Source organism: Halichoeres trimaculatus, unplaced genomic scaffold, assembly GCF_033239565.1.
Source record: "Halichoeres trimaculatus isolate MK-OKI-2021-1 unplaced genomic scaffold, fHalTri1.1 fHalTri1_scaffold_17, whole genome shotgun sequence".
NCBI lineage: Eukaryota > Metazoa > Chordata > Actinopteri > Labriformes > Labridae > Halichoeres > Halichoeres trimaculatus.
Window position 1 is genome coordinate 452,501 of NW_027437195.1, and position 27,933 is coordinate 480,433.

The 27,933-nt window shown below is 43.7% G+C and overlaps 1 protein-coding gene across 1 annotated transcript in view; it reads left to right on the forward strand.

The window, feature by feature from the left end:
• enpep (glutamyl aminopeptidase) overlaps positions 1 to 27,933 on the forward strand; it is a 42,605-nt gene that overhangs the window by 6,077 nt on the left and 8,595 nt on the right. The window contains exons 4-18 of the mRNA XM_074692433.1: positions 1 to 68; positions 631 to 785; positions 3,362 to 3,475; positions 3,556 to 3,690; positions 3,761 to 3,826; positions 3,920 to 3,985; positions 8,284 to 8,444; positions 10,277 to 10,359; positions 10,476 to 10,612; positions 16,087 to 16,142; positions 16,232 to 16,382; positions 16,824 to 16,897; positions 20,562 to 20,666; positions 21,324 to 21,497; positions 21,589 to 21,729. The exon at positions 1 to 68 is cut by the window's left edge and continues 53 nt beyond it. Coding sequence (XP_074548534.1) covers positions 1 to 68; positions 631 to 785; positions 3,362 to 3,475; positions 3,556 to 3,690; positions 3,761 to 3,826; positions 3,920 to 3,985; positions 8,284 to 8,444; positions 10,277 to 10,359; positions 10,476 to 10,612; positions 16,087 to 16,142; positions 16,232 to 16,382; positions 16,824 to 16,897; positions 20,562 to 20,666; positions 21,324 to 21,497; positions 21,589 to 21,729 — 1,686 coding nt within the window. The remainder of the gene's footprint in view (positions 69 to 630; positions 786 to 3,361; positions 3,476 to 3,555; positions 3,691 to 3,760; positions 3,827 to 3,919; positions 3,986 to 8,283; positions 8,445 to 10,276; positions 10,360 to 10,475; positions 10,613 to 16,086; positions 16,143 to 16,231; positions 16,383 to 16,823; positions 16,898 to 20,561; positions 20,667 to 21,323; positions 21,498 to 21,588; positions 21,730 to 27,933) is intronic.

Below are 27,933 nucleotides of genomic sequence, written 5' to 3' on the forward strand. Positions count from 1 at the left end.
CACAACCAAGGTCATCTTTGACTACTTTGAGGACTATTTCAACATGAGTTACTCCATCTCTAAACTGGGTAAGTCTAGAGAAAATCTCAGAGAGGTGTCTTTGACCTCAGGGCTACATGCAAACAAAACTTTCTGGCCTGAAAACAAAGGCTCCTGAAAAGGCCTTCCAGGGTGGGGTAAGATACATTAAAACTCTGATTAGTTTTTTGTTGACAGCAAAAACAAAAGTCCAAAACCCACGGATGTGTCTTCACATGGAAATTGTTTTGTTTGATGTGCACGTGCCCAGATGGCAGGCTCAGGTGTCTAAGGAAACCTTGTTGTTCTTTTTTGACTACAGTGCGAGGGTGAATAATTAATCAAATCAAAGTTTTTCATTCACATCTCTGTAAAGAGTTCCCAAGAATAGGTTTCACAGGTCCTGCTTGCACAAGAAGCTTCTCTGTGGTGTTGTAGGTGACAGATTGACTCCTCCAATCGGACGTTGTCACACAAGCTCTGAGTCCACACCACAAACACACCCTAAATCACTTTCATTCTCCCTTTTTGCTCTGGTCATTGTGATGTGTTTTAAAAGGTGCTTCACTTAAACACTGAGCTCACCAGACCCTATGTGTGGTTCTGATACAGACAAGATCGCCATCCCTGACTTTGGCACCGGAGCCATGGAGAACTGGGGCCTCATCACGTACAGGGAGACCAATTTGCTGTACGATGAGACGCAGTCTTCCTCCTACAACAAGCAGCGAGTGGCTAGTGTCATCGCTCACGAGCTGGTTCACCAGGTATCCCTCCCTGTGCTCTCTCTGCAGGTTTAGTTCTCGTGGCATCGGACCTTTTAGCCTGTGAGACAATGAAAGGCGTTCAGAAGCCTTGCCTGTCAGGCTGGACAGAGACTCCAGAAGTCAGGACAGACTTCATTACCTGAAACTTTTATTGAATTATAGTTTCAGGATAAGAAATGTGCAGTGTCTTGGTCGTCAGATCCTTTCACTGGAACACTGTCGAGTGAAATGAGTCATATGTCAGCTGTTTCATGTAAGTTTATGACTAGAGCTCCTGAGCATCGGCTGTTATCTTTTATCACATATGGACAGAAAGATTGACAAGAAGAGCTCAGAGTTCAGCGATGTAAATGTTTGAAAGCCTTTTATGATGCTATTGTTGAAGCTTTTTATGAGACATAATCCAGGAAGTCTTCTTTCTGTGATATCAGCTGTTTCAGGCTGAAGGGAGACAAGAAGCCCTGACGCAGTCAGGTAAAGTTTATGAAGTGCTGCTGATGTGCACTCAGCTTTTATGAGGCTCATGTAGGAAACATTAAACCATTAGTATGGAGTGAAATACAGTTTGTACACATGAACAAGAGTGAGCGAGCACACAGGGAAGCTGCTCTGCTTTTCAGACTGTCTGTTGATACAGCTCTACAGCAGACCGGGCAGAAGGCAGTATTTGCTTTGTGTGTTCAGGTCCACTTTATATTTTATTTCCTTTCAAGAATTCAGCCAGAGAGAGTTTCTCATTATCCAGCTCTAAATATTGGGGAAGCAGGTCCTTGTCACACAGCATCAGCGCGTGACACACACTCAGGGTTGTGAATTAATGAAATCCCAGGGGAACACAGCATGCAAAATCAATCAATCAATCAAAATCTATTCATAGAGCACTTTACAACACTTGAGGTGACCAAAGTGCTTTCCAGGTAAAATAAATAGTAAGATAAGAAATAAAAGCAGATGAAAAGAAAGCAACAATGGAACACATCAGGAAAATAAAATCAGATAAACACAGATAGAACAAGACAAAATAAAATAACATGTCACCACATTACTGTGTATTATAAGCCAGTCTGAACAAATATGTTTTAAGCAAGGCTTTGAAAAGGCCAAAGTCGGAAATGGTGCATATGTTCGGGGGGAGTTTGTTCTGGAGTCTGGGTCCAGCAAATGAAAAAGCTTGATCACCCCGGTGCTTAAATCTGGTCATAGGAACTTCTAGAAGCAGCTGATGTGAAGACCTTAACTCCTTGTTGGGGTTTCTAATAGAGAGAAGCTCAGTCAAATAAATAGGTGCAAGGCCATTGAGGGCTTTAGAAACAAAAAATAAAATTTAAAAATTTAAAAATTTAAAAATTAAAAAATAGTTATTGAGTGCAAGCCTGCTCCAAATTTACTTTTGTAGTGCAGGCGCGCTTCTGTGGGAGCGCAGGCGAGCCCTACTAAATCCATATTAATGCTATAATTCCATACGCATCTGTCGTCGTGGTTTGTGAGCGTAGACGCCTTCCAATTTGTTGTTGTATCTGCTGCAGTCATCACACAGCCCAGGCGCGTCTCCGCGGAGGGGGTAGGAATCCTGGTGGGGGTAGCTTCCTAGGCACAACACCGGCTACAAGTATGCACGGCAACGGAGAGAGGGAGAGACAACTCTCACCACAATATGACGCGGAAAGACATGCGCGAACCAGTGGCACACCGATCGCTCTGCAGCACAAAATAAAAGCTATGAGCACCATTACAAGACCTAAAAACCCACAAAACAAGACCATGCAGACATACCTGTCTCAGCGAAACACTCGACCCGGAAGCAAACAGACGGGAGTGCAAAGGAAGAAGCAGGGGAAGGATTGCTGCTTAAATCCTCTTCCCCTGCACGATGATTGGCCAGCAGTGGAGCTCCATTTGAGTAAAACACACTGCACAGTGAGATATGCATTAACTTATATGCTGCTACACAACAGTAAAATAATTTCATAGGATCTTGAGATTAAAGCTGTTAAGTAACATAATCAAAGCTGTTGTATTCAAGGGACAGGAAAACCATCATAATCTTAACCATTGGTGGTGTTTTATTTTGATGAAACAGTTTAGAAGAGCAACCTGCGGCCACCCACTTTAACGAGGAATGTGGAGCTTCTTGTGAAGTTGTATTTTGATATAGATTTCACTAAAACATGAACATTTTCAGATCATAGCTCCACGCTGTCCTATGTTTCAGGAATCTGAACCGCTGTGAAACAAACTGAGTCTGTGATGAAGACAGGAAGCTGGCATGAAACTAACAGGAAACTCATGTCTGTTTCTGACGCTCATCCTCAGCTTGGATCCTGTTTTATTAAAGCACTTCTTAAATCTCTGAACATCACCGCCTTCATCTAGTGACATTACAGTTTACTACATTAAACCTCGTCAATGCTTGGCTCCAGTCTGTGCACATAGCTTAGTAGATTGACTGATCATTATGACAAAAAAAAAATGTTTGAGAGAACAGAAGTCTGAACCCGTAAAGCAGCTTGATTCGTTCCTGAGAATGCTGCTTGTTGAAGTCCCTGCCATTAACCCTCCTGTCGTGATATCGGTAGTGGTTTGGGAACATTGTGACCATGGATTGGTGGGACGACCTCTGGCTTAACGAGGGATTCGCCAGTTTCTTCGAGTATGTTGGTGTGGAGCATGCTGAACCTACCTGGGGCATGGTGAGCCATCCGTCAACAGAACAGAACATGTACACCAGAGAACGGATCTGTTTGACCTGTGTCCTCCTGTGTTTTTACAGCGAGACATCATGATCATCAGCGACGTACTTCCTGTCATGGTGGACGACGCCCTTATCACCTCTCACCCCATCATTGTGGATGTTTCAACTCCGGCAGAGATCACCTCCGTGTTTGATGCCATCTCATACAGCAAGGTACTCAACAACTTCACGCAGTTGGCTTCCAATGAAAAGAGTGCAATAAAAATAACCCATCTTTATCCAGGGGGCGTCCATTCTCAGGATGCTGGAGGACTGGATGGGCAAAGACAGGTTCAGAGATGGCTGTCGCGTAAGTCAGGGATGGTTTGTAATTAAAATGAGACTATTCATTTCTGTGACTCTTCTTTAAATCATAATAAATCCCTTTTTTGTCCTTCAACAGAAATATTTAAAAGACTACTTCTTCAAGAACGCCAAAACAGCGAACTTCTGGGAATCTCTGGCAGAGGTTTGTTTACATGTTATCAGCTTCAGACTCCAGTTTAGGACAGGTGAGGAAGGTGCTCAGTTATTAACTTCACTTTTGAGAAGCAAGCACACGTCACATCTATGGAGTTAGATATGTGCCAATAAGAACAATAATAATAGATATAATAAAAAACTAAATTTCAAACAAAAAATTAAAAATTTGATAGGCATAATCTAACTCAAGCATAAAATGTATTAGTTGCAATCCAAAAATTGTGTAATTGTGTAAATAATAAGCCTTTTACTTTTCTAATCATCTGTTCTTTTTTTTTTTTTTACATGTCTGTCTTTTTTCTCACTGATCAGACGTTTGTTCCCAATGCCAGCTGTCTTGTTTGCGCTGCCTGACTTTTTGATTGCATTTTTTGGCATAAACCTCTTGAGTGGGTGGGCCTGGATGTTGTTCTGTTCAGTGGGTGACACCCTTCAGATACGAGTGACGGTACACAAGCAGTTTAAAATAAAAAAAGCTCAGTTTTCTTTTTTTTAACTGTGTATTATTCATTCAGTTGATATTCAATTATGAATTGAAAAACAAAACGTTGAACAATGGTTTGTTTTCCACTTTTTCCTTGGTTTCTCAATAATCCCTTTGATAATATAAATTCAATAAAGGGAAGTTAAACTACGAGCCACGGGCTGATTTCATTTTATTATTTAATTTCACCGATTATCGTGACCCAGAAGTTGGAGCTTCTCCAGAGGGCCTAGAACACTGACATTACATGCAAATGATCCTGCCCATTTTTTCAGTTGTCACGTCATCGTCTCTAAGAGTCACTTGTTTAGCTCCTTTGAACCAAACGTAGCTATCCATCATGGCATGTACATCTACCATCAAACCGGCTTCATCTAGGCCCTCTTGATGGAGAAGCTCCAACTTAGGGTCACGATGATCTGTAAAATTAAATAGTAAAATCAAAATCAGCCCATGGCATGTAGTTTAACCTCCCTTAATAGAACTATATTATCAAACGGAATATTGAAAAATAAACAGATTTTTTTTGTCTTAATTTTAAAAAGGAAAAAGTGATCCATAATTGACTATCAATTGAACGAATGATACACAAATAAAAAAAAAAGAAAACTGGACTTTTTTTTATTTATACCACTGGTTTACTGACCATCCAAAGGGTGTCACCCACTGAACAGAACAACATCCAGGGCAATGGGTGTCACCTAAATATTAGTCAGCCAATGAGGACGCAATCCTCACAAAGCCCACCCACTCAAGAGGTTTGTGCCAAAAATCACGATCAAAAAGTCAGGCAGCATAAACAAGACAGCTGGCATGGGGAACAAAAGTCTGATCAGTGAGAAAAAAGACAGACCTGTAAACAAAAGAACAGATGATTTGAAAAGCAAAAGGCTCATTATTTACAGAATTACACATTTTTATTGCAACTGATACATTTTATGCTTGAGTTTGATTATGCCTCTCAAATTTTTATTATTTTGTTTGCAATTTATTTATTTTTGTTTGTTTCTTTTTGAAACAAATCTGACTCCATACTCATCTGGGTTTCAGTTAACGCTCCACAAAGCCCTCAGAAGCCTGTTGTTTTGGCACTATTTGCAGATGCAGCACAGACAAGCTTCTCCACTGTCTGGGTTTAAAAAGTCCGTGCTGTGGACATGTTGTGTTTTTTTTTATTTTTGCATCTCAGTTTTTATCAAGCACTAAACATCAAAGATTTACCAACAGATGCAGTGATAAGTGTGGTGTTTCTCTTTTTTTTTTTTTTCTTCTTTTTTTTTCCCCCTTGTCCTGTTCAGCATCACGACAACAGAATTATGGTCTGGCTGCCGTATTGTGCAGAACACATTTGCTTTTCCAAAGGGAGCCGTTAGTGTATAAGGCTCCCCTTGAGTGTTAAAATTGTACTCTTTATTAGTGTTTTTGATATATATTTTATACATAAATACACATACATATATATACATACACACACACAGACGTATATATGCACATATATATACATACGCATACATGTATCCATACAGTTTCCCTCCCGTATATTGCCAAGTTTGAAGATTACTGCTTAACCAGAACAAGGTGATATCAGGAAAGAAACAGTGATAAAGGGAAAGAGTGTAGAGAAGAGACTAGACAGAGGGGGAGAGAGAGACAACAAAACAACAGTAGAGAGCAACCACAACAACTGAACAGATGACTACGGACAGGAGAAATAAACAACCAGCTACTGAGCCTGAAAGGAGACAGTGTCCTGAGGTCTTTGACATCATAATCACAAGAAGAACCTGGAGAGATGAACTGGAGAAATCATGAGTAGCAGTGAGCACATCAACGACCATTGTAAAAAGGTACATATACGTATATAGGAATATACACAGAAGCATATACTCACCTACACATATAGGGGCACAGGTGACAGCACAGAATATTGGGTTTGATTTGGGTCAGGTGATCATGCCAAGGTGTGATCATGCAGATGTGGCCTCGCTGCTCCCAGAGGCCAAACACGCACTGAGACGGTCCTCATCCCCGGGCATCCTGCAGCCACAACGGAGCACAGAGCCCAGACAGACCACCACGGAGACAGCTGCACGCCAACCCAGGAGGGGGCACGGAGGGGCCGTCCCGGGAAGGCTAGAGACAGGCCCCCGACACTGCGGAGGGAGGACCCCAGGGGGCCAGGGACTGAGGCTTACAGGCCCCGCTAGACGCAGGGCCCCCGATCAAGTGCAGGGGGTAAGACCAGGGGTCACCTGTGCCCAAGGGCCACTCACCCCCGAGGAGGGAGGGTTCAGCCAGGTACCCGGGAGGTTGGACCCAGCCCAGGCCACCACCCACCACGAGCCGGTGCCAGCCCCCAGCGCACCCGGCCAGACACCGGAGACCACAGAAGTCCTCTACCCAAAAACCCAGTGTCCCCCGTACACAACCCCCTGTCCCAACCCACCCCTACCCCCCTCTCATCTGTACCCCAGCTCACCAGCAGCAGTGTGGTGTTTATCTCAGCTCAGCCTCTCCCTCCAGCAGCTGTTTGTTTGAACGCTTTCTGCTTTCTGGTTTAACTCCTGAACATTGAAGACAGTCAGTGCCAAACTTCTTTGCTCAGTTCAGCAGTGGACTGAAGCCATTTGTCAGCATTAGCTTGCCATTTACACACCTGCTCCACCAGGTAACTTAGGATCCTCCTGAGGATGCTGAATCAAACTTTTATCCTGGACTTTTCAAGGAAACTGTATTGATTACAGAATCTGTTACTGCGAAGATGATTATTTCACTCCTCACAATATTATCATTTAAACATGAACAGCATTTGAAAAAATTGTTTTTTTCATTAAAAAAGACATTCATTTACATACGATCACAACTAATCGTCTCATCAGGGTACAAATAAGTCTGCAGCTTCTTTCAGAGCTCAAACACATTTTTAAAAGACAACCCTCCACGTTTCTGGGCCTGAACAGAATCAATAATATTGTGTCTTCTAATGGTCGTATACCATGAATTAATTAACCAAGGTAGAAACAGAAGCTGTTTGAATTAAATGTTTAAACTCTGCTGTAGTTTAGTTTGTCACATCCACGCTGCTGAATCACTGCAGTGATTTCCTTGCAGACAAGTTTTTTTCTGACTCGCTCTAATGCATCATCTCTTTTTTGGTTGCCATGATGTTGTAGATCTCCAGCATAGAGAAGCCTCTTTTTTCCCATAATGTGTCCCTCTGCGAAGTAAATTACGTAGGCCTGGCCAGCTGAACCTTAAATATTTAAGGGTGCGTTATTTAAATTGCAATTGTTTTCAGCCGCCACATTTATCATCACCAAATCAGGAGTACGCCATGACTGGCCCTGGTACACGATTTTCATAAATCACACATGAATGTTGCCATAAGCTAATTTTTATTTTAAATGAGGGCCTCTGAACTCTACTCACGCCGAGCTCTACTCACGACGAGCTCTACTCACGCCGAGCTCTACTCACGACGAGCTCTACTCACGCCGAGCTCTACTCACGACGAGCTCTACTCACGCCGAGCTCTACTCACGCCAAGCTCTACTCATGCCGAGCTCTACTCACGCCGAGCTCTACTCACGACGAGCTCTACTCATACCGAGCTCTACTCACGCCAAGCTCTACTCATGCCGAGCTCTACTCACGCCAAGCTCTACTCATGCCGAGCTCCGCGCATGCCGAGCTCCCTTCAGGCTGAGCTCCACTCTCTGCTCATGGGAGCAAATTAAAAACTGCCTTAAATGTTGAATCTTTAAGACTTTGAGAAATGCATTCATCATCTTTGTGCGCAGGTGAGCGGGTTACCTGTTGCAGATGTCATGGATACATGGACCAAACAGATGGGCTACCCTGTGCTGCATCTGTCGCTCTCAGACACTGCCGCCTCGCTGACACAACGAAGATTCCTCCTGGATCCTAAAGCCAATGCCTCTGAGCCTCCTTCACCTTTCGGGTCAGTGAAACAAAGACTCCTCCTAACTTTAGCACTCAATCATCAGAGCTGGGCTATGATGTAAGAGTTTCTGACTGGCAGAACTAAAGTCTGCAGGCTGTCAAACGCTCATCATCCCTGAGATCAAAACCAAGAGTCACCATGCCGTTTCCAGGAGAAAACAGTAAATAGCTGAGCTTTTCTTGGGAGCTTAAAAAGGATTTATAAACTAACTGGTCATACCTTTAACTCAACTTGGTCAGTTTGAGTAGATGTGACTGTAAAAAGCTGTCATAATCTGTAATCTGTGTTGGAGATGTCTCCATCTCGCATACGAGTCAGGTGAAATTCAGAACGCAACTAAGACAGACATTTTAATAAAAAAGCTGACCAGTGACCCAATTCATGACTGATATGACCTCAGATCGTAAAGCAGGTTGTGCACTCTTCCACCTGGGACAGATCTGAGCATGAGGAATCAAATGGATGGAATAAGAAGGAGACTTTTGTTTTATTTCACATCTGGAACAACACCTTTGCTCTGGTTGGTAGAAGTTTAGACATCTACACAGTTCAGCTCTGTGGTGGATTTGATGGTTGCAGAAACACCTGCAGCCAGAGCTTGAAGGGTTGGAGTGTCAGAAGTTTGCATTATGAATGAGAAATGTGGCACTGACTAACTTTAGTTTTGCTCTTCATCCTCAGCAGCCAGCATGTAGTCTCTCCTACGTTGGTACTTATGTGTTTGTAGCTGCTAAAAGACTCAGATCCTTGGCCTTCCTCTGCTGTGCTCCCTCACAAAAGCTGGTCCAGAAAGTTTCACTGTCATGTCTCTCTCCCTAGTCGTCTTTGAGCACTGCATCACCTGTTCCAGGTGATGTCAGCACTGGAGTTAACTGACATCAGTCCCAGTCAGCACTGAACATGTGCAACCTTAAAGAAAGGAATGAATCATGACCACTCTGAGGCTTTTTGGTGTTGCTGCAGCCTAATATTATTGTTCATAAATTGATTCATGTAATCAGGGAGGGTTGGACCTGGTCGTCTGCTGGCCTGGGTGTAGCCAGTCCAGCAGACTGTCTAAGGGGCAGCAGTGAGTGTGCTACACAAAAGATGAAGACTGAAAAACAATCCTTTGGGCCTTGGCGGACCATTAAAGTCAGGTTCAGGCCCTAACAAGTAAAGAGATCAGATGATCCTTAATTAAAGTTTATAGTCCTGCTTTTATGTTATACTCCCTTTCAGCAGACTGTCTGCTACAATTTGGTCTGAGTTGCAGATTTGTACAATGGTTTGTTACCTGACAGTGTTGAAAATGATGATGACCCAGTACATATTTCATATTCCGGATCTTAGTATCAAGAATATTTCCTGGATCTGGATCGTACTTTAACATGTGTCAGAAATGATCATGACCTTGTCTTGTGTTGTTTTGCAAAGCATCCGACCATTTATGGTGGAGTAATATACACATATGGAGGAAACGACCTTATCCCACAGTGATAAAGAATCCTATAAAAAAGTCCTGGATCCAGACAGTGATCCGGATCACTGTCCGGATCAGGTCACTTCTTCCTTATTCCATTTTGGGCATTCCTGAATTTTTTTTATCCAGGTCCATCCATTAGTTTTTGAGCTATGTTGTTCGTAGACAGACGGACAGACGGACAAAAGAACAAACAAACAAACTCTCCCAAAAACACAACCTTCTTGGCAGAGGCAATAATCCAAAGTAACTAAAGAACCCATCTTCAGGGTCAGTTAGGAGATCATTCAGTCTGGACAGCCAAACCAATGCTCCATTCTTCTGTTGTGTCAGAGGTTTGAAAATAGTTCATGTTTTTTCCTCACAGGTACAAATGGACGATTCCAGTCGAATGGAATTCTCAAACAACTGACAAAACCATGTTGCAGATGTTTGACAAGAAATCCACAGGTATAACACTAACCATCCACAGGGTTTCAAATGCCTCCCCTCCTCTGATTCAGTAAGAATGTGTCTTACTTCAAGACCTTATCAGCACTCCAATCACAAACTGTGTTCATGTTCAGAGCTGGTCATCAGGAACTACTCCTCCTCAGTGGACGGGCTGCTCAAAGTCAATAATGATCACATCGGGTTCTACAGAGTCAACCATGACGACAGCATGTGGAACATCATCAGCAACCAGCTTCAAACCAACTACACGGTAAGACATGCCAACACAACTGACACCGTGTCAGTTCATCTTTTACGATTGAGAGTTTGTGCATTGTGTTTTATTTGGGATCTTCCAGGTACTTCACACTGTGACTTCCTGTCTACTGCTTTCTTATTGACAGTGAATTTACGAGGTTTGGGAGTGGCCGCGCAGAAAATAGACCTTAAGCGTATTTCTCATGTCTGGGCGCGCGCCGGCACTTCAGCAGCGCGTACAGTGGAATTTTCCTGATAGATTACAACAGAAGCTAAGTGCTCCGCAGCACATTTAAAGGGTGTGGCGCGTGCGGTGGAATTTAGGGGTAAGAGTTTTTACTGCAGGGGGCAGGATATGATCTCTGAATGCCATGGTGCTGGACTCTGTGGAATGAAAATAATAATGAGACTAAATTTAAAGACTGAGATTAAATTAATCCATCCTCCTTTTTCAAGAGTTTCACTGCCTTCTTCTCATCTTATCCCCATTTTACACTGATCAAAACCTGAGATTACCAGATTTTAGTTACTATTTTAAGGAAAACAAAGCCGGAGTTTGTTTTGGATACAGCTGTAAGATGATTGAATTGTAATCTCCTTCTATTTGTCAAGGTATTTTGGGGCTTTTTATGTCTTTAATCAAAGGACAGGACAAAAGGAGACAGGGTGAGAGTCAGGAAGACATGGAGGAAAAAGGTAACAGATTGGATGCAATAAGAAAAAGGTCATCCAACAGAGCTAGAGCTATGACTTTCTTGAAACAAAAAAGACTTAACTTCCATAGTTGACGACAGTGTGTGGTATATGATCCTCTGTGACACATGAATAAATGAATGAAATTGGTGCATAGAAAAAAAAAACAGAACTGATGCATTGTTGCTGCTGTTAAGGACTCCACAAACTCACCCTTCAACCTGACAGACGAGATGTGATATCTGTTGATATCTTTGGTTTTTGAAAAATGAATGTTCCCCTCAGCTCACATCGACTGTCTGTCATTATGAGCAACTTCTGTACACTTTGTGGTAATTGTCCAATTTAAGATTTATGCAGTATCCAACTAAATTTGGAAATTTAAGTGTATTTAGTTTCAAAATTACAGGATTTGTTGTTTCATGATATGTTTTTTAACTTATAATGAGGTATTTGGCTTTTTTGAAACAGAAAACAAGAATGTTTATTTGTTTTACAAGTGTTTCCTCAGCCCTCTACACAGCAGCTCATGTATTGGGTGGGTGAGGAGTGAATAATACAGCATATACAGAGATATCTGTTTTAAGAAATCTGGAGCTTTATACAGAATTGAGAATGATCTAGACATTTTTAATTTGTACAAGATTTCCAATTTTGTTTTAGTTATGAAACCTAAAAATGTGTTTTTTTTACACACCCATTCAATTTCAACTCCTTTTATTCTAATGTTGGAGCCAAGGTCTGGCGCCGTGTTTCCAAGAATCAGGCTTTTTATTTATTTATTTTTTTTTTTTACTAAGGTGAGGTAATAATTCCATTTTTGTAAGCATTTGAAGTTTACTCACCTCTGTATCCAGAAGCTCTTTGAAATGTTTTCTGCTACAAAAGATTATTGTGTCATCAGAAAATAAAATACTCTTGATCACTCAACCAAACCTGGAAACAAACATAAATTATTAATATCCAGCATGAACAACAGAACGGTCCAAGTACTGAACCCTGAGGCACCCCACATGTAACTTTTAACAAATTGATGCCTGTCCTCCAAATAAGTGGTCAGCTAGTCTGGAAGTCATAAGCCAGTCCTCGCTACCACATTTAAGTAATTCAGACAAGAACACTTTGTGGTCAGTGGTGCCAAATCCTTTCTGTTAATCTAGAAATTTACCCAACCACGTGTTCATGTCTGTCAGTAGCATTCACTTCCGGTTTCCTGAAACTTAACGGTGAAACCAAACTCCTTCTCACTGACATCAGATCCACACTCTCCAAAGCTGACAGCTTCTCTCTCTCCATCAACAACTCCCTAGTTTCTCCCTCCCCTCAGGTTAAGAGTCTGGGTGTCATCCTCGACAGCACACTCTCCTTTCAGGCGCACATCATTAGCATCAACCGGTCCGCTTACTTTCACCTCTGTAACATAATCCGTCTCTACCACTTCCTCACAGCGCCTCCATTCTTGTCCACTGTCTTGTCACCTCCCGTTTAGACTACTGTAACTCCCTCCTCTTCAGTCTCCCCCAAAAGTCACTCCATAAAATCCAACTGGTCCAGAATTCAGCTGCCCTCATCAACACTATGACCCCTTCACACCATCACATCAACCCCATTCTTCAGCACCTCCACTGGCTCCCGGTCAAGCATAGAATAGAATCCAAAATCCTTTTGTATACTTCCAAAGCCATCCACAACCTCACCCCTCCATTTCTGTCTGACCTCCTCAACATTGCCATTCCAGTCGGCTCCTTCAGATCCTCCTCCACCCACTTTACTGTGCCCTCTGCCTGCCTCAGCACCATAGGGAGCAGGGCCTTCAGTCGTTGTGCTTCTCAGCTCTGGAACTCCTTTCCTCCCCATACTGGTCCTGTTGTGCTTTTCTATCTTTGATTTCATTTTTATTGTTGATTTCACTGTGGTGATTGTTTAAATCTTGTTAAGCGGCCTTGAGTTTCTTGAGAGGAGCTTAAAATAAAATGTGTTATTATTATTATTATTATTATGGTTATTATTATTATTATTATTTGCAGTTTGATCTTTGAAGTCTATTAGTGCCAGTGAAGTTGTTCTGTTTTTCCTAAATACATTTCATTTTTTCATAAAGTATGTTGTGTTTGGAAATAAAATCACTAAGTCTGTTTTCAAATATTTTTTCCCAAAAATTTGAAAATTGTGATAACAGAAAAATTGGTCTATAATTTTGAAACATATTCATCGCCTGACATGTAAAGTAGAATGACTGACTATTTCCATTCCTCTATGGCAGACCTGGGCAAACTATGGCCCGCGGGCCACATCCCGCCCTTTATACGTCCCTGTCCGGCGTGAGGCCAATCATAAACATAAAACTGCATATGTCTTAATACTCCATCTATCACAGGCACTGTTTAAGACATTGTGGATTGAATTCTCCCACTATTTCACTGGCTCAGTCAGTCTCCTCCACCTGAACTCTCTCCTGTTCTGAAGACAGAGTGCCGTTGCGTGCACACGCAGCGCATATGCGCATCACACACCAGAGACGGACAGAACTTTACGATACGCGTTTCACTATTTTAGAGTCAGCCTTCTCACTATAAAATTCACGCTGCTCTAAACTTTCCTGATTGAAGAGGATGCTGCGTTAGAGCAGAGCTACGTTAGTTTAACTCACGACATGTCATGTCAACACCAAAAAGAAAGAAAGGAAACAGCTAAGGCTCTGATAAACTCTTCATCAATAAGTGCTGCACTATTATCTGTCTCTGAGGTCTCCTGCAGCGTCTCTGGATCAAACCAACTAAGAAAGAGGGGTGGATGGTTTCTGAGTTTTCGATATAACGCCCAAGTACAGGACTTGATTTGACTTAGTAAAATATTAGAGCTCACAGAAGCATACTTATATTTTGGGGACTATCAGGAGAAATCACAAGCCAGGAGAACAGCGGGAGAAAGGGTTTAAAAAATGGGAGACTCCCTCCATATTCAGGAGTGTTGGCAGCCTGCCAGCCTCTCCATCGGTAAAAGTGAGTTCATGTATGACAGATATTGACAAAGACGAAAACTTAAGACATTTTCTCTATCGTTTTAGGATTCAATAATTGTTTTTTTCTCTACTTGACCTTTTTGACAGTTTTACATAACCTAATATAAACATTGACAGAGTGCTTTAATCTTCTGATTATCAGTACCAGCAATTCAAAATATTTAATTTAGAGCATTTTACGATGGAAGAAAGTTGGTGGCCCTCTGACACAATTCAGGTTCCTCATGTGGCCCCTGGTAAAAATTAATTGCCCACCCCTGCTCTATGGGGTTTTCCAGCCATGAGCAATTGATGACAAATAAAAGTTAGAGGATTGAGGATTGATTCAGAATTCGTATCAGCGGTTCTGGTATTAGCTCCAGCTGTATTACCTTGGGAGCTAACTGAATCAGCGAATTTTTTCCTCAAATGAACTAAATATACACTGAAGTGATCCACTGTAAGAATAAAAATAACTTTGGAAGTTTCTTTCATCTTTTTCAACTTGTTAATTTATTTTTATAGCCCTATAATCCTAATCTTTTTGACTTTCGCAGCAATTTCTTTTAGGAGGTTTTTTTTTTTCACATCAGTATTCACAATGTTGATGAATTGCAGGAGTTTGTAACATTTTCCTCTTAGTCAGGAGGGGTTGCTGACACAGAGTTGTACATGCCTTGGTGAACTGGCCTTTTCATCCCATAAATCTGAGACACCACCATGGCCCACCTCTTCAATCTTTAATCTTCTTTTCAGTGGTGATTGTTTTGGCTTTCTGTTGGATCTGCACGGTGGAAACACCTCAGCTGTCTGCTCTTGGATGTAAGCCCTCTGTGTGTTCACCTAGTCCTCAAGAACGTTTTCAGGTTCAGGCCTTCTGCTTACAACTGAAAGCTCTTGTTGTGCTTTGAGCCGGGTCTTGAGGCTGTCATCTCCACATCTTACCATCGATTCATTGATGCCAAGCTTACGTGCAGCAGCTTTATTTCTTTCTTCAACAGCCAGATTGATCCCCTTTTACTTGAAAGCTGTGTCACATGCATTTCCTCATGTGTTTTCCACTATGAGGGTGTGTACATGAAGTACAAAACAACTGTTCTGAATTTGGCGCGAGTGTGTTTGGTTAAATTCAAGCAGTTGCACTGGTCCACTGATTTCATTGGTCTCATGTGACAAGACTAGCTGTATAGGTGGGATGAAGCAGCATCTGTATTTAAGCGGCAGGGCTCAAAGCAAATGGGGGGGGGGGGGGGGGGGGGGGGGATTCCTGTCTGCATACTATCCAGGAGAGGCAAGGAGGAGCCGAATGAAAGATAAAAATTTTGGGTCAGGCGGACTCTGCAATTCCTCATCTGTCTTAAAGTCCCTGGTCATCTCTGTGGCGTACCCAAGGTCCTAATTTGGTGGCCCATTACAGCCGAGCCGAGCTGACAGCTTCTCCAAGTTGTCGTACATTGTTGACAGCCCTGTACAATCCCTCAATGACAGGCAGCTTGACAATTGCCAAAAGTGCTGCCTGCGTCTTCCAGAATTTACAATAAATCAGGAAACTGCCAACTTCCAACAGCAGAAAGCCTGTTATCATAAATCCAAATATGTAGACATCTGAGGTGGCCTTCGTTGAGAGCAGGAAAAGAATGTGTCTCGTAGTCCAGAAATTACCTTATCTTATCTGGTTTCTACCTCCAAACAGAAATGAATAAGCCATTGATAGCACCAGCGCTACGTTTAGCTCTGTAGGGTCAAAAGAGATCATTATCTTTATATAAATGTTCACGTTCTTTCTCACACAGGACTTTGATCCAGCTGACAGGACGAGCTACATCGATGATGTTTTTGCTCTTGCAAGGTAAAATCTCACCTCTGAACAGAGAACACACAGTGTTAACCTTCAGCCACATACAGACATATCTGACACTGTTTCATTTCACTGCTCAGGGCAGACATCATAGATTATGGTAATGCCTTCAACCTCACCATGTACCTGAAAGATGAGAAGGACTACATAGTGTGGGACCGTGTGGCCTCCTCCATCGCTTATGTTCGAGACATGCTGTCAGGCAACGCTGCTCTCTACCCAATGTTTCAGGTGAGGAAGCCAGAAATCTGTCATTAGCAGAGCTTGAGACACGAGAAATCAAAGATATCTGAATCTAAAACAACTGAAATGTAAAAAAAAAAAAAAAGATGATTCCAGGACATTGTGCTGCACTGTTGAGAGCTGTGTGGGTCTCCTGCCATCAGGTGAGGTTCAATAGAAGGTGCTATGGGATTTTTTGAGGAACTATGAGATTTTCAACTGCAGGAACTACAGTTTAATTTATATATATTACGTTTATATAAATGTCATAATTTCCTCATCAGATCAGTATGTAATGATGATCTATAGCTGATTAAAGAGGATGCATCCTTCTCTAAGTCCTCATAGTTGACTTTACCTGACAGTCCTCATACTGTTACTGCTGAACATGGCGCGATACGTCTTCTCCTAGAAACTGTTAACTGAACTAAACCTTTTTCATCTTTCCAGACACTTTTCCGTGGACATGTTCAGGCAATCTCAACACAGCTTGGATGGAAGGATGAAGGTACCCAGACAGAGAGGTACAGCCCTGTCTGCTGACTGACTATTACTGATCCAACGTGAATCATTGCTCTTTCCTCAAGGGTAGACTCTGCAGGAGTTTCCTCACTTGTCAGTACCTCGACATTCAAACTGGGCTCTTCCAGCAGTTTTTTCCCAGAAAGGAAGGATAGAAGCTGAACGCTGCTTCTACATGTTTGGTTCTGACTTTGGGGACAGAAAGCAGAGAGCTGCCTGATCTAGATGACCTGAGTGGTCTTGATGGTTCATACTGGATCAGAAGATCAATCAATCAATCAATCAATCAATCAATCAATCAATCAATCAATCTTTAATTGTATAGTGCCAAATCATAACAAATGTTATCTCAAGACACTTTACAAAAACATTTACAGGTCTAGACCCGTAAATGTTAATAAAATTTTAATAACAGAAACCCAACATCAAGACAAGATAAGGAGTCTTATCACATCTTAACCCATCATGAGTACTGGATTTTGCAGCATTAAGCAAATTACAATGGCAAGGAAAAACTTCCCTTTAATGGGCAGAAACCTTGGACAGAACCAGACTCATGTTAGACAGACATCTGAGGAGACTGTGTTGGGGTTAGAGACACACACACGTACGTACGCGCGCGCACACACACACACACACACACACACACACACACACACACACACAGCAAGGGAAAGAGATACATACACACACACACACACACACACACACACACACACACACACACACACACACACACACACAGTCTGAAGTTTGGCGTTGTGGCAACAGTTAAGGTGAAACCAGCAGACCATTCCCAGCAATAATCCAAAGCCGTAGCAGCAGACCGTCCACATCACCGATCCCCAGAAACCTACAAGACAAACTCAGAGCCTCCCAGAGAGGTGTATGGTCAGTAACTATAACAGGACATTAAGACTAGAAGTTAGACTGACAGAAAAAGAGGGAAAAGCAGCCCTGTGTGTCAGTTCCCCCCAGCAGTCTAAACCTATAGCAGCATGACTAAGAGCTGGTTCTGACCTGATCCAGCTCTAACTGTAAGCTTTATCAGAAAGGAACATTTTAAGTTTACTCTTAAAGGTTGAGACCGTGTCTGCTCCCCGGACCTCAACCGGTAAGTTATTCCAAAGAAGAGGAGCCTGATAACTAAAGGCTCGACCTCCCATACTACTTTTAGAGACCCTAGATACAACCAGCAGACCTGCATGTTGAGAACGCAGTGACCCAGATGGATAATACAGAACAATTAAGTCTTTAAGAAAGGATGGCCTGATGCCATTAAGCGCTTTGTAAGTCAGGAGAAGAATTTTAAACTCTATTCTAGATTTTATAGGTAACCAGTGTAGAGACGCTAACACTGGAGAGATGTGCTCTCTCCTCCCAGTCCAAGTCAGTACCCGAGCGGCAGCGTTCTGAACTAGCTGAGGAGTGCTAATAGACTTATTAGGACAGCCGGATAAAAGAGAGTTACAATAGTCCAGCCTAGAAGAAACGAAAGCATGGACCAGTTTCTCAGCATCACTTTGAGACAAGATGTGTCTAATTCTCTTGATATTACGAAGATGAAAAAATGCCGTCCTTGAGACCTGTTGGATGTGAGAGTTAAAGGACAGGTCCTGATCGGAAAGAACTCCCAGGTTCCTGACAGTGGTGCTGAAAGCCAAGCTGATGTCGTCAGAGGTGGCAATGTTGTTCAAGAAAGCTTCTCTGAGATGTTTAGGTCCAAGAATAATGACTTCATTCCTCTCTGAGTTCAGCAGTAAGAAGTTTCTTCTCATCCAGGACCTTACGTCTGTGAGGCATGCTTCAAGTTTAGATAAGCGGTTGGTTTCTTCAGGCTTCATTGACAAGTAAAGCTGAGTGTTATCTGCATAGCAGTGAAAGTTTGTGGAGTGTTTCTTCAATATAGTGCCAAGAGAAGCATACACAAGATGAAAAGAATCGGTCCGAGCACTGAACCTTGAGGAACTCCATATTGCACCCTGGTGTGCGAAGAAGAGACGTTGTTCATATGAACAAACTGATGTCGATCCAAAAGATACAATCAAAGCCAAGCTAAAGCGGTTCCTGAGATACCAAGAAGACCCTCTAATCTCCATAGGAGAATGCAATGATCAATAGTGTCGAAAGCTGCACTAAGATCAAGCAAGACAAGCACAGAAAGAACACCACTGTCCGAAGCCAAAAGTAGATCGTTGGTTACTTTCAGCAGCGCAGTCTCAGTGCTGTGGTGGGCTCTGAACCCAGACTGAAAGACCTCAAAAAGACTGTTGCTATGAAGAAACTCACAGAGCTGACTTGCGACAACTTTCTCCAAGATCTTAGAAATAAAAATGAGGTTAGATATTGGTCTATAGTTGAATAAAGAGCCTGAATCAAGTGTAGGCTTTTAAAAAGAGGCTTAAAAACAGCAACTTTAAAAAGTTGGGGCATGTAGCCCGTCAGTAAAGACGCATTAATCATCCTTAGTAAAGAAGATCCGACCAGAGGAAAGGCTTCCTTCTGCAGCCAAGCTGAGATGGGATCCAGAAGACAAGTCTATGGTTTGGCTGAAGAGACAGTTGAATCCAGCTCTGGCAAGTCTACAGGCCAGAAGCAGTCCAAGAGTATACCTGCTCTAAGTGACGTTTCCACGATTTCGCCATCGGTCGAAGGTTCTACCGCAGTGGTTACTAATTTTATCTCTAATCTTTAATATCTTATCGTTCAAAAAGCTCATTAAGTCCTCACTGCTGAGGGATAGAGGAATGCATGGCTCAGTAGAGCTATGACAGTTTGTCAGCCTGGCTACAGTGCTTAAAAAGAATCTAGGATTGTTTTTATTCTCTTCTTTTAGAGAATAAAAGATCACTGATATATTTTGGCCCTGATCCATTTGTTTCTTTACAAACCAGCAGGAGTGATTAAGGTCTATCCTCTGACACACAGGGAGTCAGTGAAAAGACCTCAGACCTGGGCTGATGGGATCCACTTTCTTGGTCTTATTGAGGACTCTGCTCTGAACCAGCTGTCTGACTGGCTTTTAAGAAGACCTGTAAAGACACTGTTTCAGCCATCAGGTTTACTGAAGATAAAAGCATGGACAGGTTTTGCATGTTTTCTGGCATGGTCCATGGTTTAACTTAAATGTCTAGAGCTGCTCAGTAACTTAAAATCTCTCTGCTTTGGCTCCAAAGAACAAGCACCTCAGTTTGATCTTTGCAGGAGAAATTTGGGCTCATCCACTCATTGATTTGATTTTGAAAGCGTTTGAAAGTCGAGCCAAGCTTCATCCTCGTATAGGGAAAAGCTTTATTTCTTTGTTTCATTTCACTTTGGTTGTTTTTCTTCCTCCATGCTATGTCCACTATCTTAGCTGCTCTGATTAGCTTCTCCCACAAGTTCGCTAATCAACATGCAGAGTCACTTGCACACTGGGCGTGCTGTGATAGGGTGAAATGTCCTGACACAACCAAAACATCAACATCCAGGCAGAGGAGGAGGTTGAGGCAGACACTGACACAAGTGTACAGAGGCCTGTAGGAGATGACTGAGCAGGAATATTCCTGTAAAAGTTGACGTTTTATTTTTTAGAAATATCCTACAGACTCTGCCTTTAATGCTGGACCATTTGGAACATACTGAGCCTTGGGGGACCCGTGGTCAGTGACTGTGATGTGCTTGCAGGTTACTTAGGGAGACAGTGCTCGGCATTGCCTGTCAGATGGGATATCAGGACGCCCTAAAAGAAGCGTCCCGCATCTTTGACGACTGGATTTCTGGAGCAACCAGGTAATTTACACTGTGACATTTTAATCAGAGTATAAATGTAGCTTGACTCACATTTAGAGCTGGCCTCAAGTGGACACTCATAGAACTATAGTTTTTATAACCTTTGCACAAGCTTCATCAGAATCAAAGGTAACACATATGTTAGTTATGCTGCGTTTCATTTGTACTTGTATTTCCAAGTTCCGAGTGGGAAAGCCCAACAGGAGACCCCCCGAAGGTCGGAATTTCCGACTTGGAAATCATAGCACCCACATCACCCCAGGGGTAAACTGCAATTAAGCTCCTGTTATATTCTCTACATTTTAGAATTTCTGACGAGTGTTTGTTGCAGTTAAGCAGCCTTAAATATATAGTATTATTTAACGTTTATATACAGACATACTGCTGTTATGACAAGTTTTTCTGACTTGGCAACTGGAACGCTTCACCCAGAGATGATGTCACCCCCACTCCCGACTTCCCAGTTCCGAGTACAAATGGAACACGGCATTAGTTACAGAGGTCATTTACAGAACTTGTGTTTGTATTCCTTAAAAAACGAAGTTGTTTTAGCGACCAGAGCATCAGGTATTCTGCTGGACACTTTTTTGATTGAAGTTTTTCTGATCTCTGTTTTACTGATATCTGCCCCTCTTTCTATTGACCTTTGACCTGCAGCAGTGTACCCGTCAACCTGAGGCTGCTGGTCTATCGCTACGGCATGAAGAATTCAGGGAGTGAAGAAAAGTGGAATATCATGTTCCAGAGGTACAAAGACACAACTCTGGCCCAGGAGAAGGACAAGCTGCTGTACGGACTGGCATCTGTGGAGAACGTGGATCTCCTCTACAAGTAAAACCACGTCCTTCTGCCACTCCTGAGACCCGATAGCTACTGCAGCTTTGAATACCATTTAGAGTCGATGACCCGTTTTCTCCAACAGGCTGCTGGAGGTGTCCAAAGATGAGACTGTGGTGAGGAGTCAGGACCTGTTCACTCTGGTTCGGTATGTGTCCCTCAACCCACTGGGCCAGAGCATGGCCTGGGACTGGACAACACTCAACTGGGACTACCTGGTCAACAGGTGAGTGCACCAAGGTCCCCGGTCATCACAAACAGTAAGGTTCCCCCTGATGTCACTCAACTATTTCTGAGGCAAAGTTCTGAGAACCTATCGTCACAGGGTGGATAGGAAATGCCCAGCTCTCCTTACCTCTGTAGGGTTTGTGTGAGGTGAAGAGGCAGAGTTCAGGCCTATAGCCTCATTGCTAACACCCACACAAACTCAGAATGTTTATATATTCTAGACTGCTGAGTTATTTAAAAAAAAAAAACACCCCCTCTGGCGTGTGTGTGAGTCCAGCCTTGGGTAGCCTTGAGTGGAGCTGCAGTTTTCAGCTTTCCCTCGGTGGGAGACACTCATTCTCCACAACTCCTTCTGGCCCACTACGCTCTGCTTGTGAAAGAACACTAAGGCCCTTAATCCTACCCTTCTCCTCTTTGCCCTCAGGGGTAGAATGAGTCAGAAGATCTCAGACCCAGCTCTGAGTCAATATTTAGTACAGATCATTGAATGTTGTTGAAAGCTGAAGTATATTGTTGCAGTGATTTATAGACCCTATGAACAAGCAAGCATGACCTATATCCGGTCAAAAGTCAGGTTGCATGTTAATTTCTGGTTAATGTAAAGTGTCGTGCTACCGTATGATAGTACTGAATGTTTGTCTTCGAAACATCCAAAACGGTTTTGTTTTCATTGTTGCTGTGTGGTTAAAAAAAATAAAAAGGAAGAATCTGTGTGAGTATGGATTTCAATCCTTTTTATTCACATTTTGCTCAAAATATAAATAAATACAAAGCAGATCAAACTAAACTAAACTAAGATTTTTGTGCATCCTTATACAAATCGCAAAGTCTCCTACAACATTATTCTTTCTTGGCATAGACAACCTGCAAAACACTGACCTCTCGTGATAATGCACAATGACTTGAAAAGGTTCATACTGTCTTCATAGTTTTTACTGTTTAAAAGGGTTCTTTTTGAAAGACAGAGAGGGTTGAAACTAGTTAAGCAGGTAAACAAACCTCTCTGTCTTTCAAAAAGAACCCTTTCAAACAATGCACAATGATGTCTCAGCTGCACAAGCTGCGTTCACTGACATAGGTAGTTGTTATCAGTTTGGTGCTGGTACAGTCGACGTGTCATATTATCGTTTTTTGTGGATGCTTTTATGGGAAAAGATCACTGAGGAATATAGATGAGAAAACATCTCCATGCTCTGATGGCGCTGTGCACTGACAGAGCCTCCACATCTCTGCCTTGGACAGCTCCTGGTGTTTAGCGCCTGATATTGTGATTTAGAGAGTCTTCTTTGCTCTCTGTTATAGGCATTTTTCAGGATTTGGGTCACAAATTAGCTTCAGAACTCCCCTAACTTTTTAAAAGTAAGGACATTTATCCGATGAAGCTCATTCGTGCTCACACTACACCAGTAACACTCAGCAGGGCGGGGGGGACAGAGTGCGCATGAGCGAAGTAAAAGTGGCGCATGTAGAGAAAGGACTCTAAACTTGTTGTTGTGGAGAGCTGGGAGACAGGTGAGACCATGCAGATAGCAAAGAAAGCCCCAATAAGCAACTAAACATTAGCAAAAAAGCCCAAAGTTGCTAATAAGTGGTCTGGTCAACCAACACTGCTAACAACTTCATTTCCCTGTTACCTGCTCACATGACACAGGGCTGACCAATCAGAGGTGAGAATCTAACTCTGGGTTAAAGCAGTGAAAACCAGGAAAGCACATTCAACAGATGTTGGTCACAGATATGACTGCTGTAAGAAAAATATTTAAACCCCCTAATACACAAATACTTATCAAATTGATATGTAAATAGTTCTCCCTGTAAATATTGTGAACATACTTTAACTAAAGTGTCTGAATGATTATCATCATTTTTATGCACAGACTTCACTGTTAAAAATTCATATAGAACGGTCGGGAGCTATGTGGTCTAAAGGATTACTACTAGGTTGTTCTTTTAATATTCAGTTATTTACCACTTATTATTTGAAACAACCACCAAAAACTGATGAACTTATGTTGGTGTTAAATATTAATCTGTTGGACCACAGTAATTGATTCTTGTTATATAACATTATTTAAAGTCATATAATTTATCACATAATTTGCTGAGTCATCCGTTTTATTATTTTGACATTTAAAGGAAGGAGATATAACGTCAGCATAGGTCACCATGGGGTGAGTTACACAGGTTGGGTTTTATAGGTGTGCACTCTTCAGCCACTGATAAGATATGGAGGCCAAATAAGATTGGAACACAAAATAATTGTGAGTAATCAACTTATCAAAAAAGTAATCGATAGATTAGTCTACATCAAAAATAATCAATCAGATCAAACTCTTCCCTTTGCTCGAGTTTGAGAACAACCTCATGTTCTGTAAATATTGCAAAGGGTAGAAGCAGGCAGGTTACTGTGTATGTTGTGTGAGTGGGAATAATACAATTGTGTTATCCAAGAAATTTCATATTGCTCCTAAATTCTTTTTGTGCTCCCATTTTTTTAAAATTAGAAGTACCTGTGCTCCTAGTAAAAAAGGTAAGCCTACAGCCTTGTTAATGTTAATGGTAATGTTGATGTTTTTAACTTTGGCCTGATTTTTTTATGCACTGAACGCGACAGCGTGTGATCATACTGTAATGCTCCTAACTGCAGGAAAGTCACTTGGAAGCCTCGGTTCTTTTTCGAGTCTTTTATTTGGCCAAAACACAGGCAACACGAGCTGTTATCTCAGCCTCAATTCTTTCAGAACACACACACAAGCCACTCAGGCCACTCAAAGAGAACACCCGTCCCTCCCTCTCTCACACGCATGCGCGTGTTAACAGCATAGTCATTACACTGCCCCCCCCCCCCCCCCCCCCCCCGTCATGAAGCCCCTCGCCCTCGAGGGGTCATGCAATAGTCTTCAAACCGTGGTGGTCTCCGTCTCAGTCTCCTTGGCCTGTGTGGAGCTGACCCACACTCATGTCCAGATGTCACCGGTAGCTGAGTGGGTGTTGCAGGGGGTGAGACAGGGGAAACTGGGTCCACTGAATGTTCCGGGCTGCGTTGTGGGGTAGAACTCTGTTCAAAAGAAGGGATGCCCCCTCCCCTGTAAGGTGCCAGCCTATCCCGGTGGAGGGCTACCTTCCTGCCCCTAGGGGGCACCTGAACCCTGTAAACAACCTCCCCCACCCGCTCTAGCACCCTACATGGGCCATCCCAGTGTCTGTCCAGTTTAGGACAACGTCCTTTCTTCCGTTTGGGTGTGTAGACCCAAACCAACTCACCGGATCTGAAGCTTCTGCCCTTGCTCCGCACATCATAGTTTCTCTTTTGCCTCATGCCAGCCCTCTCCAGCTGGTCCCTGGCAAAAGCATGAGCTGTCTCCAGACGATCCTGCAGCTTCCTTGCATACTCTGGTCCTGGTGGGTCCCCAGCAGTATCTGGTGGCCATCCAAACGCCAACTCAGCCGGAGTCCGGATCTCCCGAGCGAGCATAAGCAGGGCAGGGGTGCAGTTTGTGGAACTCTGAACAGCAGAGCGGTAGGCCATCAGGACCAGTGGAATATGTTTGTCCCAGTCACGCTGGTGAGTGTCAGTAAGGATGGCTAGTTGCTGCTGCATAGTACGGTTGAAACGTTCCACTAAGCCGTCGCTCTGTGGATGTAATGGTGTGGTCCGTGTTTTCTGCACATTCAACCTGTCACACATGGCTGCAAAAACCTTGGACTCGAAGTTCCGGCCTTGGTCGCTGTGGACGATATCAGGCGTACCAAATCGGCTAAACATCCCCTCCAACAGAGCGTCTGCCACTGTTTCTGCTTCTTGATCTGGCAGAGCATAAGCTTCTGGCCATTTCGTGAAGTAGTCCATTGCACACAACACATACTTGTTTCCTCTGTCTGTCACAGGAAAGGGGCCCATGATGTCCACCGCTACCCTCTCCATGGGTTCTCCAACCGCTTGTTGTTGTAGAGGGGCATGTGATTGGTCAAGGGGACCTTTGTAGGCTGCACAATCATCACAGCGCCGACAGAAATCTTCAACATCACGGCGGTGCTGACCCCAGTAGAACCCCTGGCGCAGTCGACGAAGGGTCTTGGTGTTACCAAAATGCCCTGAGCCTGTGCCCCCGTGACACGCCTCCAACACAGACTCTCTGAGGGTTTTAGGAACCACCACCTGCCATCTCTCCTCCCCGGTGGCGGGTTCCTTCCATGCACGCTGGAGCACACCATCCAGCATGCGTAGAGTGCTGAATTTACTCCACAGGCCCTTTGAAGTCCCTGACAGGCCCATCACGTCCTCCCAGAGTGGTTTCCTCCCACTCTGAACCCAGCAGCGCACAGGTTTCAGGACAAGGCATCAGCGTTAGCATGTTGGGCCCCAGGTCGGTGTACAACACTGAAGTGGAAAGACTGCAACTCCTCCAGCCATCTTGCCACCTGTCCCTCTGGCTCCCTGAAGGACATCAACCACTGAAGGGCCGCGTGGTCCGTCCTGATAGTGAACACACAGATAATACTTGAAGTGCCTGGCAGCCAAAACAACAGCCAGTAGCTCACGTCTGGTCACACAGTAGCGCCTCTCACTCCTGCTGAAAACACGACTGAAATAAGCTACCACCCGCTCTCCGTCAGGACCCACCTGGGCCAACACTGCTCCCATTCCAACATCACTGGCATCCGTATCCAGCGTGAATGGCAATGCGGGGTCTGGTGTGGTGAGAACAGGGGCATTTGTGAGGGCCTGCTTCAGGGCTGAAAACGCTTCCTGACAGTCTGGCGTCCAAGTGAAAGGATGGTTATTCTGGAGGAGGCAGAAAAGGGGGGCTCCAATGCAGGAAAACCCCCTCACAAACCTCCGATAGTAGGAGGCCAGTCCTAGGAAACTTTTCAGCTGCTTCTGGTTACCTGGCACTGGCCAGTCCTTGATGGCTTGGATTTTGTCTTGGAGTGTGCTGATGCCATCACCACTCACTCTGTGGCCCAGAAACTCCACCTCCCGCCGCATAAAGTGACACTTCTCAGGGTGCAGCTTCAATCCAGCAGCCGCAATCCTCCCCAGCACCAGCCTCAGGGAGTCCAGGGCAGCACCAAAGGACCGTCCATGGACGAGGACATCATCCAGGTACACCAGACACTCATGTTGGGGAACATTGGCCAGAACGCTGTCCATGAGTCTCTCAAAAGTCCCAGGCGCATTACACAGTCCAAAACTGAGAACTTTAAACTGCCAGTGTCCCCTGCTGGTGCTGAATGCAGTCTTTGGCCTGGATTCCTTGTCGAGGGGTACCTGCCAATACCCACTGCGTAGATCGAGTGATGAGAACCATGAAGAGCCAGACACCAAATCTAGGGTCTCGTCAACTCGAGGAAGGGGATAACAGTCCTTTTTTGTGACCTTATTGAGGGGTCTATAGTCCACACAAAACCTGAACCTCGGGCTTTTCTTTTTAGGGACCATTACCACAGCTGATGACCATGGGCTGTCCGAGGGCTCAATTATGCCTGCTTCAAGCATGGCTCGGACTTCACCATCGGCTGCCTCCTGTCGTATCATTGGCAGACGGCGCGGACGCACTTTGATGGGCTGTGCATCTCCGGTATCAATGTGGTGCTCCACCAGGTGTGTGAGGCCCACTTCATTATCACTGAGGGCAAATGTGTCCCTATATTCCCACAGAACCTGCCACAGGTCCCCTTGTTGCTTTTCATCCAGACCGACACAGTTCTTTGCCCAGATGCCCCGGATGGCCTCCAACCGATCCACTGGGGCATCCACCTGTTGCAGAGGTGGGACTGAGTCATTTGGCAGCATTACAGCTTGCGTGGGTTTTGAGGGAGGGCTGGGCTGAATCCCATCCGGATGTGGATCAACTGTCCCTGAATGCGCCGCTGTGCAGCAGATAGGCGCCACAGGGAAGACCTGCTTATAGGGTGGAATCATTTGGATAGCCTGCCCCCCAGGCAGAATGAGGATATCTGCCCCAAGGTCTAATACACACCCTATACTTCTGAGAATGTCCAATCCCAGGACACATGGGTCTTTCACTTCAGCTACCCATGCTGAAAAGGTCACCGTCAAGCTACCCACAGTGAAAACAAAAGTCCCTCTGCCTTTCATTTCAGCCGTCTGACCAGTCACTGTCCGCAATTTCACTGAAGTCGGCTTCAAAACGGTCCCTTCTGGAACGACATCAGGCCTAACTAATGTAGCAGTAGA